Raw genomic sequence first — 16,677 nt, 5'->3', positions numbered from 1 at the left:
AGAGTCAATGTCAATTCAATTACAAAGCAGCTGGTCTAAACATTAGCCATTGTTCATTTCTTAACAGAGACATGCTTGTTAATTATTCTACAAAAAGCTGAGAATAAAATAAATTAGTCCTGAAACAGCAAACAGATCTATACATATATATACATGCACACACAAACGGACAGCACACAACACAGCATCTCTCCTTGAACAGTTCATGCTACATCACTAACATCACTAAATTGTACTTGTTAAAGTGGTTTTTTTTTTTTAGTTTGTTCCCCGCCCCCTCCCCTTCTAAATTCAAACTTCCATGTTCTATAGAAGTAGAGCCACATAGACATAACAAAGGCTTCAAAAATAATCTCAGCATATATTCTTACCTTGTCTTGTTTTTGGTAAGTTTGCTTAATAAATGAACGTGTGATTTCATGGAGCTGACGTAATGCTGGCACCACCCACACAAATTGAGGATTATTGTGCTGGGACGACTAGTAGCAGGAAAGGTAAAAACAATTACACATGTGTACATGCTCAACAACAGATTAACTTTCTTCTTAGACTCCTAGAAGCCTAATGATTTCTATTAATGCCGCTGTTTCAAAACAACAGCTACTGCTCTGAAGGCTTCAGTTACTTGTTCCTGGTCCCTTTCCAAACACACTCAAGGTGCCCTCCTTCACTTTCTGCAAGAAGTCCTTTGACACACACATATGCCATTTTGCTATCTTTATTATTAAGCCCAAAGTACCACCTCCATGGAAAACATGCAAATTAAGTAGACAAAAAGCACTCAGTTGCGCCAGGGAGAGATGATAGCCACCACCTTCCTCAATTATGGGAGATGAAGCAGGCCTGTTAGGGCATAAAAGGGCAAATCCAGTCAAATTATGTTACTTATCGCTAAAGCAAGAATAATAGAAGAAAGAACCTGAAATACTACTGATGGTTAAGAGATGAGAAGAAATTTCTGATTGGTGCTGCAAGGAGCCTTCTGATAGGAAGCAAAGGATACTTAAGCTGCATTTTGAAAGAAATCCTACAAAGAATAACCCTCCTACCTCATTGTTAGAACTGCTCATCACTTTTCTGGGAGGCTTCATTTTCTGTAAAGTTTGACCACACAAACCAGTACTGAGGTTGCTTGTTCAGAGAAGTGATGTCTGGTTTAAATACTGACAACAACCAATACCACCTACACGCTTAGAGAGATTAATGTAACCTGCACATAACAGAGCTCTCTACTGAAGATCCCCTCATGTATTTGAGAATGCTGCCTTAGTAGTACATTCCCTCCCAGTTCATGTCTTCATTTCCCCTAATGAGGGGAAATAAGAAAATGATGTATTTTTAAACATCTGCTGTATGGTTATGCCAATACCTTCAAGCCTACCATGACAGCTTTCCTTTAGTGTTCCCCACTGCAGCACCTCTATTAAGGCCCTTGCCAGAATGTAATTAAAAAGAATGCAAGAACAGGAAGGGACAAGAGAAGATCCAAAAGAAGAGACTGCAAGTTTTACAGGGATTGAGAACTCAGGAGTTTGAAATCCATATTCATAAACACACAGACAAAAAAGTGTGATCAGTATCAAGAAGCAACATACTATGCCTCCTAAACAACTAAAATCCTCTACAGATGCAGCAACACAGACAAAACAATTTACCATGAAATAAATGAATGAAAAAAGTACAAGCCTTTTTCTTTATTTACAGTATACTTCAGACTGGAAAAAAAAAAAGACAACAGGAGCATTCCTGCAGACCTCAAGAAAAACTGCCTGCTATGTGAACAGTGCAGGATAAAGTATATGCAGTCTTTTAAGCCATGCACATCTCTGCTGCTGCCAGGAAACATCTTAGCACAGGCAGCTGCAGGAATGGCTTCTTTATGTTAGATGAAAAGAGTTTAAGTATTTTATTAAAATACAAAACTACTCTGATTTAAATAACAATTTGCATTCTGAGACTTAATGGCCATGCCAGAACACATGCTTAACTCAAAACTAATCTAGGCTTTCACATGAAAGGGACAGTTAAAATACTGACATACCTTTATAGTGGTTCCATTTGCAAATTCTAACCTTGGGCCCATCCTGGTAGTTTCCCATAAACTGATCACTCCTTGTGCTGAAAATTTGCTTAAAACAAAGGCAAGAGACTTACTATGAGTCTCATGGTCAACAAACTGGCTCACACAAAGCCTACCCCTCTTGTGGACTCCCCAAGGTAAGAACTTACAGATGGGACACGCAATTTGTGCACCTTGAAAGAAAGGGCAACATCAAGGCTAGATCACATTTCATTTTGGAAAAGATAAAATAATAAACCAACCCTCTTAATATCCTCTATGCATTTGATGATGTAGCTTCTTTTAATTGCCTCTTTCACTGCATAGGCATCACTGAGGATTGTCAGATGTTCCTCCAAGGCCTGCTGAATAAGACTACATGGTAATGTTGGAAGATGAGCCAGCTCCCAAAGTACCTCCAGCACCTAGAGGAAGAAGTTCAAGATTAGTCAGGACCTAAGAAGTACAGAGACTAGCAACCCTACATTTAGTAAAGAAATAAAACAAGCCAAAAACATTCACATGCCTTTCCAGTGGTTGTCTCCACCCGTGCTTCTCGACCGATGCGCCCTATCAGGCTCAACAGCTTCTGTCGCACTCTATCACTCTCTGTCTCCCAACTCTGTACAGCAGAGAAATAACGTTCACTATTAAAGCAGCAAGCACTATCAGCCTGTTATGTCTCAAGTGTACACAAAAATATAATCCACAATTGTTTACTGCAGGAAAATCGAAATACAAACAAGTATGTTTCCCCCACACATATTTCCTTACTTTTGTTACTGCGAGTTACAGTACTAAAGTGCCCAACTCTTTTTCAAATATAAACTACAATAATAAAGTCTCACTTTACATATATAAACAGTGCTAAGGTAATTTAAATCTAAGTAAATTAGCAATACAGTAGCAGATCAGGCTTTTTGGTTAACAAAAAAATCGGTATTAAAAGTGTTATTTTTATAGCCAATTTTATGTTTATATATTTATATAGAAAATACAAATGTATTCAAGGCATTTGCCTTTTGGTAGGCTGGATGCACAAGTACATCTCATCAATTTTCTTCCTCAGGAATGTAAATTCACGTGAAAACTTACCTTTTGGATTAGAACAAATAAATGATTGAGCTGATCAGAGCTAAACTTCACAGCAGCTGCAGCAATTATGGTATGTATGTTTTCAATCACAGTGGAGGATTGTCCTGACTGAAAAAGAGGAAGGAAAACACAAGAAGGCAGGTCTTTATCCCAAATGAGACAGAGAAAAAACTTCATGTAAGCATTATCCTACTATTCATACTAATAAGAAAGAATAAAAGCTTTTGATATGTTAGAAACACAGGTAAAAATAATGTCTCTGCTCCTCAGTTCACTGGCAGAGAGGTCTTTGGAAGCAATTCTAAAGCAGGAAAGAACAAGTTAGTCTGCCATTATTATGGCAGCTTCAAGATGCTGCCATGGCACATACTGCTGTAAGGTGCGGTGCCAGCAAGACAAATATCACCATTTTTATTGCCTGGTTAAGTTCACGTGTGGGGTGCTCATCTCTGACACTCTTTAATGCTTTACTCAAAAAGTGAGCAATACAAAATCTCCTCCCACACTGATGGGAGCACCATGGCAACAACAGCCAGAAGGGGGTGGAAGTATTGAATTTTATTACAGAATAAAAGTGAGTGAGCTAGAATCATACTTTCAGCTCTACTAAGCATGCAAGACTTGCTACCATGCCTGCACATACTGTGGATCTGACAGCGTCCAATGAGTTTAGTCTAAAACTTCAACATTTGGACAGAGAAGAAAACCATTTCCTGCAGTGGAAGATTATGTTTCTGGTCAAAATTTCCAAATGTCATTTGCATTAAGCAGTCAAACCACCTTTCCTACACAGCAATAAGCTGAATATGCTTAAAGTGAATGTGAAAAGATGACTTGTCAGTAAATTATGTGTATGTACGGGAAGTTAAAATGGGAATTCATACAGTTTGAGCCCACACTCTTTAAAGTCACACGGTGAGCTGCATTCAAATTTATACCTCCAGCCATGAAAATTAATATCCTTAGGCATGGTCCTTGGTCTAGACAAACACTCTATCACCTATTTCAGACGGACAACCTCTTATTCCAAGTCAAATATTTTTGCAGCCCCTTAACACTTGTTGCAAAGAACTGAACTTCATCTTAAGATTTAACAGCTGTGTTACAAGAAATTGCCAGAACACTTGATTTTAAATGGTGAAGGAAGAAACAGAAGAAAGCCTTTGCATTAATTACACTGTTAAAATCTCAACATCTTCACTTTGCAATAAGGAGATGCCTATATTATAAATCAAAAAATCCCAACACTAGAATGTCTGCTTTTGTAAGACAGTCTAAAAGCACCTGCCTAGTCTTGGTTGCTTACCTGAATTCTCCAAATTTTAGTGAGCTCATCTAAAGATAATTTACTGCCCAGCAGTTCAATAATTCCCTTTATACGATCACAGTATTGCGCTTGGTCTATATTACCTATGAAACAAAGACAGGTAATTAAATTAATATATACTAATCATATTTATATCAATATTAGATACATTAAATGCATAAGAAAAAATAAGTTCTTTTAAAATGAACAAGAACAAAGTTACCTTCATCTGGTAAACCAATTCTTTCCTTACTGTTACAGACAAATCTATCAGTTCAAAGAAAAAGAAAAGGCCCCTTCCGTTTTTATTTTGTTTTATTTCATACATCTGATGGCAGTTCACATCTATAGGACCTTAATACTTGGAAAAAACCCAAAACCTCTTTTCTAGGGGCTAACAATATACAAAGATAAAAACCCCAGATACAGCAGAAGACATCTGCATAGGTGTCAAATACGGGACTAGATGATAGCAGCAGAATTTGCAGGGTTTTCCTTAATCCATTTTGAAGACGACGAAAACCTTGAACTCCTTTGTTAATAGTGTACCATTAAAACGTATTGAAAAAGAGACAGACACAATTTTTAAATTTAAGACATTCAGAGCACATGCCAAAAGTCTTTGTGAAAGTGCTTACCTTCTAGAGCAATCGACAGGACAGAATTTTCTACTAGCCAATTTAGTAATCTGTCTGTATCTATTGCATTCTTCACTGACTTGGATACAGTGCTGTCTTCTATTAATTTTGTTACCTAGAAATTGCAAAATGTGAGATTCTAACAATGATTCCCACATGCATTATACATGGACACAATGAAATCTATCCAAAAGGCTTACTGGGAAGCTTAAGTGTGAATCTTGAAATAACTTGAGCACAGGTGGTGTTTGTTTGTGTTTTTTTTTTTATTTTTTGTTTGTTTGGTTTTGGTCATTTGCGGGGGGGGGGGGGGGTTTTGGGGTTTGGGGGTTTTTTTTGGGGGTTTTTGGTGTTTGGGGTTTTTTTTTTTTTTGGTAGTGGTTTGGGTTGGTTGGTTTGTTTTGTGGTTTGTTTTGTTTGTTTTTGTTTGTTAATAAGCTGTTTAAAGGCAAATTCCTAACCAGAAACACCTCCTTGTTATCAATCTCTGATGCAGTAGACTCCTACTCCCAGTGAGACACAGAAAAGCTAGCCTGTGCTGCCAGGTATATTTCTACAGATATACCAGAAGTAGGTTATGTCAAGCTTCTGCTTGTTACACTCAAATCGTTGTCCTATTTTTTTCATGCAATATGGAACTGATACAGACTCCTCACTGTAGGGAGAAAGAGCACATTTCCTGCTAAAGCTTTCAAAAGCAGCACTTTTGTAACTTCACCAAGGATACATGGCATTTGTGATTAAGTATCAAACAGCAATGAGGCTTAAAATCTCAATTTTCCCATAAAGACAGAAACAAAAAGCACAAAAGATGGACTCAAACATGTTACAATGTCTGCATATGGGAAAAAAGCCTTTTTTTGGGGATACTTAAATTGTACGAGTTCTGGAAGGAAGAGATGAATGAACAACTCTATACTTAAACCACAACTCCCATGAAAAGCAATTTGTTTTCTTCTTCCACTTATATCTAAGATTGTAGCACAAAGAGCCCTGGTCCACAAACTTCAGCTTCTCGGTGCTACCACCGTGTCCACGTACAACCATAACAAAACAATCAGATCATTACATTATGTAATGATCTAACTGGACTGAGACACCAATCTAGGATTAAGTCCCATTTGGTTTTTTTTCTCAATAAGAGATGGAGAGAAATGGGCTATCCCATAGGATGCTCGGCATTATCACAGAGTGAATATTCAATGAATATTGTAGACCTGTGCTTATAAATCAATTTGAAATTGCAGTTCTTAGAAAAGGTTCAAACTATGTCTAAGTTGTTTTTTAATTGGGAAGCTACAGTCCTTGCAGTGGCTACTAATATTACAGACAATTCTTGTCATAACTTGTTTTGGTATTTATTATGAACTAAGCTTTTGGTAAGGCAACATAATTTGTCAGAAAATATTATGCCATCTCTTTAAGGTTGTGGTTTCAATGACTTACTAACAACCCATCCCACCTACACATATGCACATGTACACATACACGCAAAAAGCAAACCTACTTCTTTGAGGGAATTCATTTTTGCACTGAAGTGAGGAGATTTTAACATGCGCAACAGAATATCCAGCCGTAAGTCATCTACCGCAGTTACCAAATCAGGTTGGAAGCGCATACACAGCAGTTTGATACCAGACAAGAGCTCAGGGATACTGACTAGTCTCTGTTTTAAAAAAAAAAAAAAAGGACAAATAGAAGTATTGCTATTTTTGCTATTGTTTCAGACTTCAATGATTCACAAAGAGTAGGTTTAGTCATCCAATACAGAGAGTTTAATCTATGAAATGCAGTATCATGTACCTCTGAAAGTATTACTTGGACACTAGAAATTCTAAGACAACAAAACCTTTGGTTAAAGTGGACTCTCCTGCTACAGATTTGGTATACTAAATTGCTCCTCTGTAGTTACACAACCTACACATACTTTTGAGTTTACAATTAACAATTTAAGTCTACGTAAAAAGTCAATACTCAAAAATTTAGTAGAACTAAATGCCAAACTCAGGGCAGTACAGGAAGTAGTCACAAGTTACACAGACATTTTATCAACAATTATCAAATTCTCAGAGGCAAACAGCTATTGCAACAGTCACATGCACACAAGTTATAAGAATTTAACAGACTGCAAGATAGTAAGCATCTGCAAGTCAGTTAGAGAAATGAGCATTCCGTACACTTCAGAAGTGGACAAACAAAACCATGTTTAATAGCAACAGCAGCAAAATATTTTAAAAAGTGTCATGGCATCAGATATCTACTGAAAAGGGTATTGGATGGAATTGTGTAAATGTACTTTGTTCTATGCCATTCAGTCAGAATTCAGAACAGGCTGTATTTTTTCCAGTGAAAATAAAGCTATTGTTCTAGTCTACGTTGCCAGCATTTAAGACATACAGTAATCTCTTCCTGAAAATTAAATATATTAAACATTACCTTGTCTTTCAAGTCCTTCTCTTCTACATTCTGTACATATTTAATCATTTTATGAATGATTGGATCCAGCATGGGCTAAAGAATGTGAGAAAAGGTATGACAATCATTTTATGTTTCCTGAAATCAGTTACATTACTCAGAATATCTGGCTGCAGCAAAGTGAAATACATAGTTGAAAGCTCACAATTAGCTTAGACAAAGCAACGCCTACAATATTCATAAAACTATCCTCCTAGGTATGTCCAAGAAAAAGCTGCAATTAGAGTAAGAAGCCATTTCATATCACCATAAGACAGTTGTTTTTTTTTTTTTAAAAACACACACACACACACACACAAAATGCCCCCAGATCTTTCAAAATACATCAGTTATGAGATCCACATGCCCCTCTGACCCCCGGTGGCTTCTAAACTTCCTCTTCTTCAAATAAAGACTTTGTCACTTATTGATAGTTTTTGTTAGTGAGCCTAAGTGTGAAGCTTGGGGTATAACTGCATGTACAAATACATCATGGTGATTTTTTTTTTTCCTGTACCACAATTTTTTCCAGCATAAAATCCATGTGCTTGGTCTCAGCCAGAAAGTTAAATTTAAAACAAAATCCGTCCATCAAGCTAGGTTCTCTTCCTACATGCTTTACACTAATGAAGCTTAATAATGGCAGTGGCAGAGCTTCTCACTGTTGCAGATGTAGATAAGTGACTACAGATCACTGCATTTAGAAAATGAATCTGAGCATTGTTTGAGCCCTCTATCCATCACCCTCAGGATGCTCAAAATGATTCTCGCACTTTATGCAAAGTAAGTTTTGAAGGCTTTTCGAATTAGTCACCAGCTTCACACCAACACAGTTGTAAACTCATTTTCATCCTACAATAAAAAGAACCGGTTCTCATGTAGTTGTCTTTCTGATACCGTACTGCTCAAGATCTACTTTAACAGAGAGCTCCATCTAAATTTGAGCAAACTACTACAGTCACATTTCAAGGCTTTACTATTTGCTGAAAAGAATTCATAACAAAGGCATTTTACCTGTACTACAGAAGAGTTAAGATACTCCGCACAAACTCCAAATGGTTGAACTAATGCAGAGATTGCCTGAAAGAAATACAGCAAGTATTTAGGTGCACATAGAGAGATCTTTTCAGAGCTAGTGACCTATGCCTTAAAAGGCAAATGAAGGTGAATAAGTATTATTTATCTCATATGATAATTTCCAGTCATCTCCTACAAATTGACTTTGGTGTGCAACTCCTTTGCAACAATACATGGTTTAGGAAAGAGATGTACTCTACAGCATACAGTATGTGTTACACATTTTTGCCTGAGATAAAAAATGTCTTCCCAGTTTTCACTAGTCTTGGTCCTCTCATCATTCTGCTGAGTCTTCTCTGTCTAATCCTGTTTGAGTCACAGAAGCAAACAGACGGAAAGGGACACATTGCATTTTGGTTGCTCCCTACAAAAATGAGAGGTATGAATGCAAGGCTTAAGGTTAAATCCATAATGCAAATTTCTTCCTCAAAGCATTAAGTGGGAGAAAGCTTTTGTAAATGTGTCGTATACATGTCAAGATCTCTTCAATGCATGATTTTAATCTTATTTAATTTATACATAAACTATATACCTATACTACCCATACTATATTTGGGATTATATACCCAAACTGTTCTATGATTCTATGATTTTCAAGTGATATCTATCATCATTAAATGTATAAAAACATCTGTTTGCCAATAAATAATGTCAAAATTGGTTTCTTCTCACATTGGATCAAGAATTGTGAAATTGAGTGTGCACCACTGCAATCAAAGGCCTAAATTAAGTGATGCTGAACCAGATTTCTTTCCTAAGCAAGCAGTTAGTCGTTAAACAAAGTCAAAGTTTCTATTGCACTATGAGGATTTAAATTGAGTTTTGTTATTCCGTCATGCTCATATATGAGCCTCTCTCTTTATAAAGTAGCAAATAACAATACCCCAAGAAAAGAAGTTGAATTCTTTCCAAATGGCATTTCACTGAAAGCAGACTGGTTTTATACTGAGGGACAAGATTCTAGATGACATGGTTTTCCCTTAGCCTCCTTGTTCTTCAAAGCTTGACAGATTATGAAGTCTCCCGAGTATAAATTAGGAAGCTAAAACTAAACAAGTTAGGCTTTGTCACCAAAAATAGTTAGAACCGTTGAACCAGTCAGGTTTTAGACAAAGGCCTTGAAAAGTTGCTTAGGATTAGACAGTGTCTGTCTTCCTAAGGATTTTTTTTTCTTAAACAATGATTTCTGTAATAAATGACAAAAGTCCATTCACTTGCAGCTAAATGCAGCTACAGTTGAAGTAAAATGAAAACCAGGGACATACTTGTGAATTTACAGTGAAACTAGACTGACTGACATCTAACTGGCAGGCTGAATGTTAGCCAGAAAGGTATGCTAACCCTTCCTCTTTTCTGTGATGTCTGAAAAGCTCTTTAGTCAGGATTCTTATGCACCACCTCATTTGACCTCCAGTCTGGCAGCACTTCTCCAAGGCTCTGTGGGAATGTTGATCTAGTCCCAAAGCAAAGGGAAGAGCATGGCCAAAAGGGACAGTATTGGTCCTACATGAAGTGCGCAGTGGAAAGGGAGAAGTCTCGTGACAGAAGATGAACTTACCCCAAGTTCGATATCTTCTGAATTGAGTTTGGACTGAATTGCTGAAAATCCACCCAGCTCTGCAAACTGAAATAAAATAATCAGTATTATATCTTTTAGTATAAAAATCTTACAGTATTTTATCTTTTAAATAAGGTGTCATAGAAAATGCTCCATTGAGAGTTCCTGGGATGCCCACAAGTATCTTTTACCGTGGAACATCACATTCAACATAAGCTTTACATTTTCATGGGAATTCAGGGGCACACTGGGGAATATAATTATACCTGGTACCAGATTAAGCATCAAGCTTAAGAAACTCTGTCTCAAGTAAAAATGTATATAAGGAAGAAAGCTAGACCACAGAGCAACAGTTGACTGGGAAACAGCACTGCAGCCTAAGCTGAGCTCTGGACTTCTTCTACTCATAGCCATCATGTTAGGGCAAAGATGCTCAAGGGAGAAGGCAGCAACTCAAGATTTATTTAGCAAAGCCCCTTCCTGATATGTAGGTGGGATTAAAATCTTAAACTATTTTTTTTGGTGGTTATCACAAAAATGAAGAGTGGAAAAATAAATTGGGGGGGCGGGAAGGGAGAAGAAATTATCTCTAAAGCCCAATGAATTCAAGTGAAAAATAAGAATTCTGCTTGGTTTACATTTACCTACCCTGTTTACTAGATCCACCAGCCACCCATGAGGTTCCTTGAACAATTGAAATATTAACAAATTAGTAGCTGCAATAATCAATGCTAAACATTTGTATTCTGAAACAGAGATTTGGAAAGACACATTCAGCCCACTAACCCATACCCCGAATGCATGCACTATTATTTCAAAGAAAACAGCAATTTGTTTGTAACAGCTCCTTTACTAAGCATGTAGTTGGAGCTCTGGGAGCTTCTCATTAGCATCATCCTTTTTTGGACTCCGCTTTACATCACTGACCATGTGCTGTGGCAACAGTACGCACTGTAGCTGCTGACTCACAAGCAACTATATTTATAGCACATTAGCAGCGTTGGAACATTACTAAAGAACCTTTCCCAAAGCAGCAGATATACAATTTTCTTTCTACGGCCACAAACTTGTTACCTGAAGGAAAGAGTAACACTACCAAGGCTCCTTTTTAGACCCACACATCTGGAAGAACTGCGACAAGACAGTGCAAACCTCAAATACTGCCTCCTTGGCAGCATGTCTGACTTGAAGATATCCCATCCTTGGCTGTCAGAAAAGCATTCATTCTCTGCTAGAACTGTACACTTTGAGTTATCCTGGTCATTTCACACTCAACAGCCAAACAGATGTCAGTCCTTAGATATAGCAGATTGACCCATCTGATTGTTGTGGTACTTGAGACATGAAAGTAGACCGGTTTCTAAATCCAGCCTCTAACAGAGAGCTGGGACAATTTGAGGGGACAAATTCATTTCTACAGACCAACATATACTGAAGATCTATTTGCTCTAATTCTTGGTGACACATTTAAGCTTTCTTGTGTTATAAACACCTACTAATCAAACAATCTTTACTGAAACAAACACATCTACCCTAAAAATAGGTTTTAGGGCATGGCCATGCTCACCTTCTGAAAAGTGGATATGGGCGAGACAGCATGCATGTTCCCCTCCCCGAAGACTTCTGCCCAGTTTCTCTGGCATACCTTCATTCGATTCTTGAAATGATACTCATTGTCGGGGTTAAATGCCTTGAAAGAAAAGCCCATGGCAATGAACAGGATTGCTTATGCCAGTCTCAAAACTTATCTTGATAATGTCTGACACTTCCAGTTGAGCATTCTCCTGGTTGACTTTTTTTTTTTTTGCTAGATCTTTAACAGAAGACCCCTGCTCCTGCCTCTCAGTTCTCACTGTATGAAAACATTCTGAAGCTTCCATTCTGTACAGACAATATCCAATAGCCATGTGAGCCAGGTATCTGTACAAAGGGGGAGATGAACTCAAACTACCCGTTTTAAAAAAAAATAAACAATGAGGTGACAGCAGATGTGATTTTTTTTTTGAGCATGTTAGTTTTCAAAAGTTTTGACCAGCACTCACCCCTTTATGAATTGCATAGTAGACGTTAAAAATCTGCAGCAAGCAAAATATAGTTAGAAAAAGCAGCAGCAGCACAAATATGAAATGCCAAATACCCAAATATCAGAAACTGCAGGAAAGAGTCAAATACCATTGTAAGTACACCGAGCAGGCCCACAGGAATGGGATCTTGTTTTACTCTTTCTGCAACCAGGTCCACTAGCAGCATAAGCATGTTGTATATTCCTTCATGGATTTCAGTTCCCCATTTGTGAACAGCACTTGATGTCAACAGCTAAAAAAAAAAAAATTTAAAGTTTGAGCACAATCACAAAATAGGAGAAATTTATCAACCCCTGAGACTGTTTTCACAGCAAATGTTTCCTTAGAGTGTCCTAAAAGCTGTCTGGTGTGTTTTTCAGAAGCTCTTCCTGTACTAATGGCTTAAGAGTTAATTAAATTTGTAATTTGCTGAAGAACACCTTAAATCAGTTTATGACAGAAAATAAAAGGAGGCAAAATGTTTTCCATATCCACACAATAGTAAAGACTGTAACCTTTGCAAAAAACAACTAAATTGGTGTGGGGAGCTCTGTAGACAAAATTCACAATAACCCAGAGTGGCACATAAGGCATTAAGCACCAAGGGGAAAAAGACAAATTCTAAATAGATCATGCAAAGAGGTAAGAAAGAATATAGCAACCCTCCAAGAATAGAGTATAAGGAAACCTGATTCTGAACTCGCCATTAATGACTCTATACAAGCGTCTTTAAACCTGTCTTCAGGCTCCACTAATTACAACACAGCTCTTCATTTAAGAAAAAAAGGCAGGGGAGAACTATGTGCCAGAATGGGCCACAGCTGCAGAACTGGGACTTTGTATGATTTTAATCTAAGCCTATTTATGATTTTGATCTAGGAAAATAATCTATGATTTTAATCTAAGAACGTACTCAATAGTTACCGTAGTTTCTGAAGTCTGGATTACAAGACACTATTTCCACCATGAAAAACACAAAGAAACATTGAATTGCTCTACTATATGTACATACCTTTTTAAATGCTTCAGGCATGCATCTGTCCATAAATCTCTTGCAATTCTCATCAGAATCAGAAAGACCTTTACAGAAAGGAGAGTGTTTTTTTAAAGTATTAAAAAAACCCCACAACTTTAAGATTACCTCAGGGAGCTCATTGCAAGTTTTGGTAACACCAACCAAAACCAGCAGTAATGAATGTGCTACTGTTCGTTCATAACTAGCATGCTTTTTCAGCCACAAAAAAGCATGAGTCAAGAGAACTTGCCTTTTGGACATAAGTTTCCCAATGTTCCATCTTTTACAACTTCTTCAAGCATTGTTAGCACCAAAAGTATTTCTCTCTTCAAAGTTTATAACTTACACTAACTTCAGATCATTTCTGATGCTTCACAGCCTCCACCCAAAATCAAATTTAAGTATGCTCTTTTAACACAGGTTGGAAACAAAGAAGCAAACCAGAACCACCTAACAACTTCTATTCTTCCAACAGATTGTAACCTCCTTTTGGTTTGCCATCAGGCATGATGAAAAAATTATCTTGCACTCTTATTATATACCAGTTGTTGGGCATGATGCCTCCGTAACACTCTTAACCCCAGTCAAAGTACTGAATGCAGAAAAGTCAAATTCAGGTCTACAGTGTAAGTATTTCACTAGGCAAAACCAACCAGTTATACAAGCCTGGTACAGCATGGATGTAGATGACTTTTTTTGAATGGAAAATAACCAGCACAATATAAAAAAAGAGTCAGTAATTCATCTCTGAAAAACAGTAATTCCTACAATCATTAGAACATAAAGAAACATGTGCTCCACTTTTTAAAAAAGCTTAAGTAAACAAATTACTTTGGAGGGAAAAAAAAAGAGACTGGCATTCTTTTTACAGCATTGGGTAGAATAGTTCACTGTTAACCACCTTCACAGAGATGTGATCATTCTGCAGTGTGCTAAGTAAACAACTGCAAGGTTAATATGAAAGACATAACTGCCCACCATACTGTGTATGAAATCCTTTGAACAGATCTTTATAGGTGTAGGAAGAGAACTTACCGAGTCTTGCTAGGTAGGTGGATGCAATTAGGCACTTGCCTAGAGATTCTTCCCGCTTATAGGGTATGGACCAATGATCTGTTAAAACTCTGCTCTCCAGTTCATACAAGTTAGTCGTTGGAAACTCAATACCTTCACCAGAGCAATTCCCATTTTCATCATTTTTCTGTGAATAGAAAGGGAGTTCAAGTGAAACAATTTTTATCTCTCTCTCCTAGATGCTTTAAAGGATTTAGTAGCTTCAGAAAAAGCAGCTGTGCTTACAACAAGCATGTCAAATTCTCAACAAGCCTGAGGCTACTTGTGTTTTTCAAAGTAGAACTTAATATTTCAACTTGAATTGAAGGGATTACATACTTTTATGCATTTTGTGTATGTGATAACTACTATGTTTACATAACTAATTGCTAACTAATTGCCTATTTACGTGGCAAATCTTGTTCTTTAGCATATCAGATCCCAAAGCCAAGTGATAAGTACCTCCAATCCCTGTGAGACTGTAGAGTACAAACCTTGATCTTCAGAGATCTGCATATTAATCCTCTGTTCAACAACTGCTATGGAATATGGAATAGTTTATTCTAAGGGAGGCCAATTTCATCATCCTTTCACCCCATCACATTAAGAAACACAAAACTTACATGTCTAATTAATCCGGTACATCAGGATTTTTTTTTTTTTACTAGGTAGTTATCTGAAGAAAAATTTACACCTCAAATGTAGTTGTCCAAAAAGAAGCTACAATTGTCCTCCTGAAGTCAAAATGAATTACTGGAAAATGTTTTGGAAGGCAAGCAGGGAAAAAGCAAGCAGATGTGTCTGCAGCTAAGCTTTACAGGTTTCCTTGCTAGTGCCACTAAACAGCAACTATTTCTGTGTACAGGCAGAAGACAGAATTAGCCCCATGTTCTTTGCTAAGTGCCATATGAGGTAACTGCCTCAGCAGCGCCAAATGAAAGAGTAGACAAGTTATTCATTTATTTTCTTTTGTTTATTTTTTAACCTCACATAGACACTAGCTACCCAATGTGTCAAAGAGTTCACATGGACTAACTTTCCCTGCCTTCACAAGAGCAGACAACTCAAGTAGGAGAAAGGACAGAATGTCTGGATCAGGCCTGGCAGCAACCAGGAGCAACTGTCAGAGGGAAGAAAATGCAAGCACAGTGATGGTAACAAGATCCCCCTGAGAGAGAAACCAGGGACATATAGGGAGGAAGGACAAGCAAGAAAGACTTTCAAGAGAAAAAAAAAAGACAGTGTCAGGAAAATGAATGGAACAAATAGAACGGAATAAACAAAAAGAACGAACTGAAATCAGGACGACATGATATACAAAGAATTAAATCAATGTATGCAGGTAAGTGTGCTTCCAGCTCTCGCACTGCACCTATTTGCAGGATTACACCTGTTTATTAAAATGTGCCATATTCACTTTCATAATGATTCAAAAATATTAAGCCAAGGAAACACCAATTGTATACAGCTTGGCCTTTAAAGCTCACTGGTGCAGGTGATGATAGCCCACAGTGGCTAGCTAGACTTACTAACAGGTTCTGGAAAACAGCGAAGTAAAGTTTATAGGAATGGAACACAAAGAGTGCTCAGAAAAAAACACCAAACATGTCAGTGTTTGGGAAGTAAGGTACCACCTTTCCCCAACCCTCTACTGAACACTTAGTCCTAAGTTTGTCATTATGGGAAGTTGTACTTTAACAGACCTGAGTATCAACATCTGAAACTGTAGTCATCTGATCCAGTACTGTGCAAGGAAGTCTCATGTAATTCACATCTAGCAAATTATGCCCTGTTTAAATACTTCAAATTTTGAGAAGAGATGTTTGAAGGTCTAAATGAAAAGACAAAACACTGAAAACATTTAAAAGCACAAGTTTCTAGGGAATACCCTGTTTTATTGACTAAATGAACAACAGTTACGTTTACAGCTTTTGGAAAGGACACCCATCCAGAACACAAATCCATTTCCTGTAGACAATAAATGTGCAGTTATAAAAAAAGCCCTTGCAGTAACATTACAGGATACAATGATTAGTCTCATAAAGGTAGGCTGGGTATAATATAAACACCCAATTACTAAGTGTTTTAAGCTCAGCCTAAACTTGTAGCAAAGGAAAGCAACATTCCAACAAACGATTACAGTAACTGAGCTACAGTTGCCCCATTCCCTAGCGGAAAGTGTCCACATTAAATAAAACTAGTGCTAGCAATGAGTAGTTTAAGAGGTATAGTCTAATAGTGCAGACCTTCAACTGCTACTGAAAAACTCCACCTGTTGTTCTGCTTCCCCATCTGCATCTAAGCAATGTTGCTCTTTATTTATGTCTTTCCACACAAGTGATTGCCAGTGTCCGTAATA

General features: G+C 37.4%; 1 protein-coding gene across 1 annotated transcript in view; it reads right to left on the bottom strand.

Moving 5' to 3' along the window:
• The window catches only part of USP24 (ubiquitin specific peptidase 24), a 51,177-nt gene extending 36,717 nt beyond the window's left edge, over window positions 1-14,460 (bottom strand). Inside the window, exons 1-15 of the mRNA XM_010288633.1 lie at window positions 14,301-14,460; window positions 13,263-13,330; window positions 12,360-12,503; window positions 11,755-11,877; window positions 10,836-10,871; window positions 10,188-10,253; window positions 8,567-8,632; window positions 7,535-7,609; window positions 6,606-6,764; window positions 5,099-5,213; window positions 4,461-4,564; window positions 3,155-3,262; window positions 2,586-2,681; window positions 2,323-2,484; window positions 372-479 (exon numbers count right to left, since the gene is read on the bottom strand). Coding sequence (XP_010286935.1) covers window positions 372-479; window positions 2,323-2,484; window positions 2,586-2,681; window positions 3,155-3,262; window positions 4,461-4,564; window positions 5,099-5,213; window positions 6,606-6,764; window positions 7,535-7,609; window positions 8,567-8,632; window positions 10,188-10,253; window positions 10,836-10,871; window positions 11,755-11,877; window positions 12,360-12,503; window positions 13,263-13,295 — 1,395 coding nt within the window. The 5' untranslated portion in view covers window positions 13,296-13,330; window positions 14,301-14,460. The remainder of the gene's footprint in view (window positions 1-371; window positions 480-2,322; window positions 2,485-2,585; window positions 2,682-3,154; window positions 3,263-4,460; window positions 4,565-5,098; window positions 5,214-6,605; window positions 6,765-7,534; window positions 7,610-8,566; window positions 8,633-10,187; window positions 10,254-10,835; window positions 10,872-11,754; window positions 11,878-12,359; window positions 12,504-13,262; window positions 13,331-14,300) is intronic.
• Between the last annotated feature and the right edge of the window lie 2,217 nt (window positions 14,461-16,677).

This window comes from Phaethon lepturus, unplaced genomic scaffold (assembly GCF_000687285.1).
Source record: "Phaethon lepturus isolate BGI_N335 unplaced genomic scaffold, ASM68728v1 scaffold15896, whole genome shotgun sequence".
Lineage (NCBI taxonomy): Eukaryota > Metazoa > Chordata > Aves > Phaethontiformes > Phaethontidae > Phaethon > Phaethon lepturus.
This window is presented reverse-complemented; position numbering and strand designations above follow the sequence as displayed.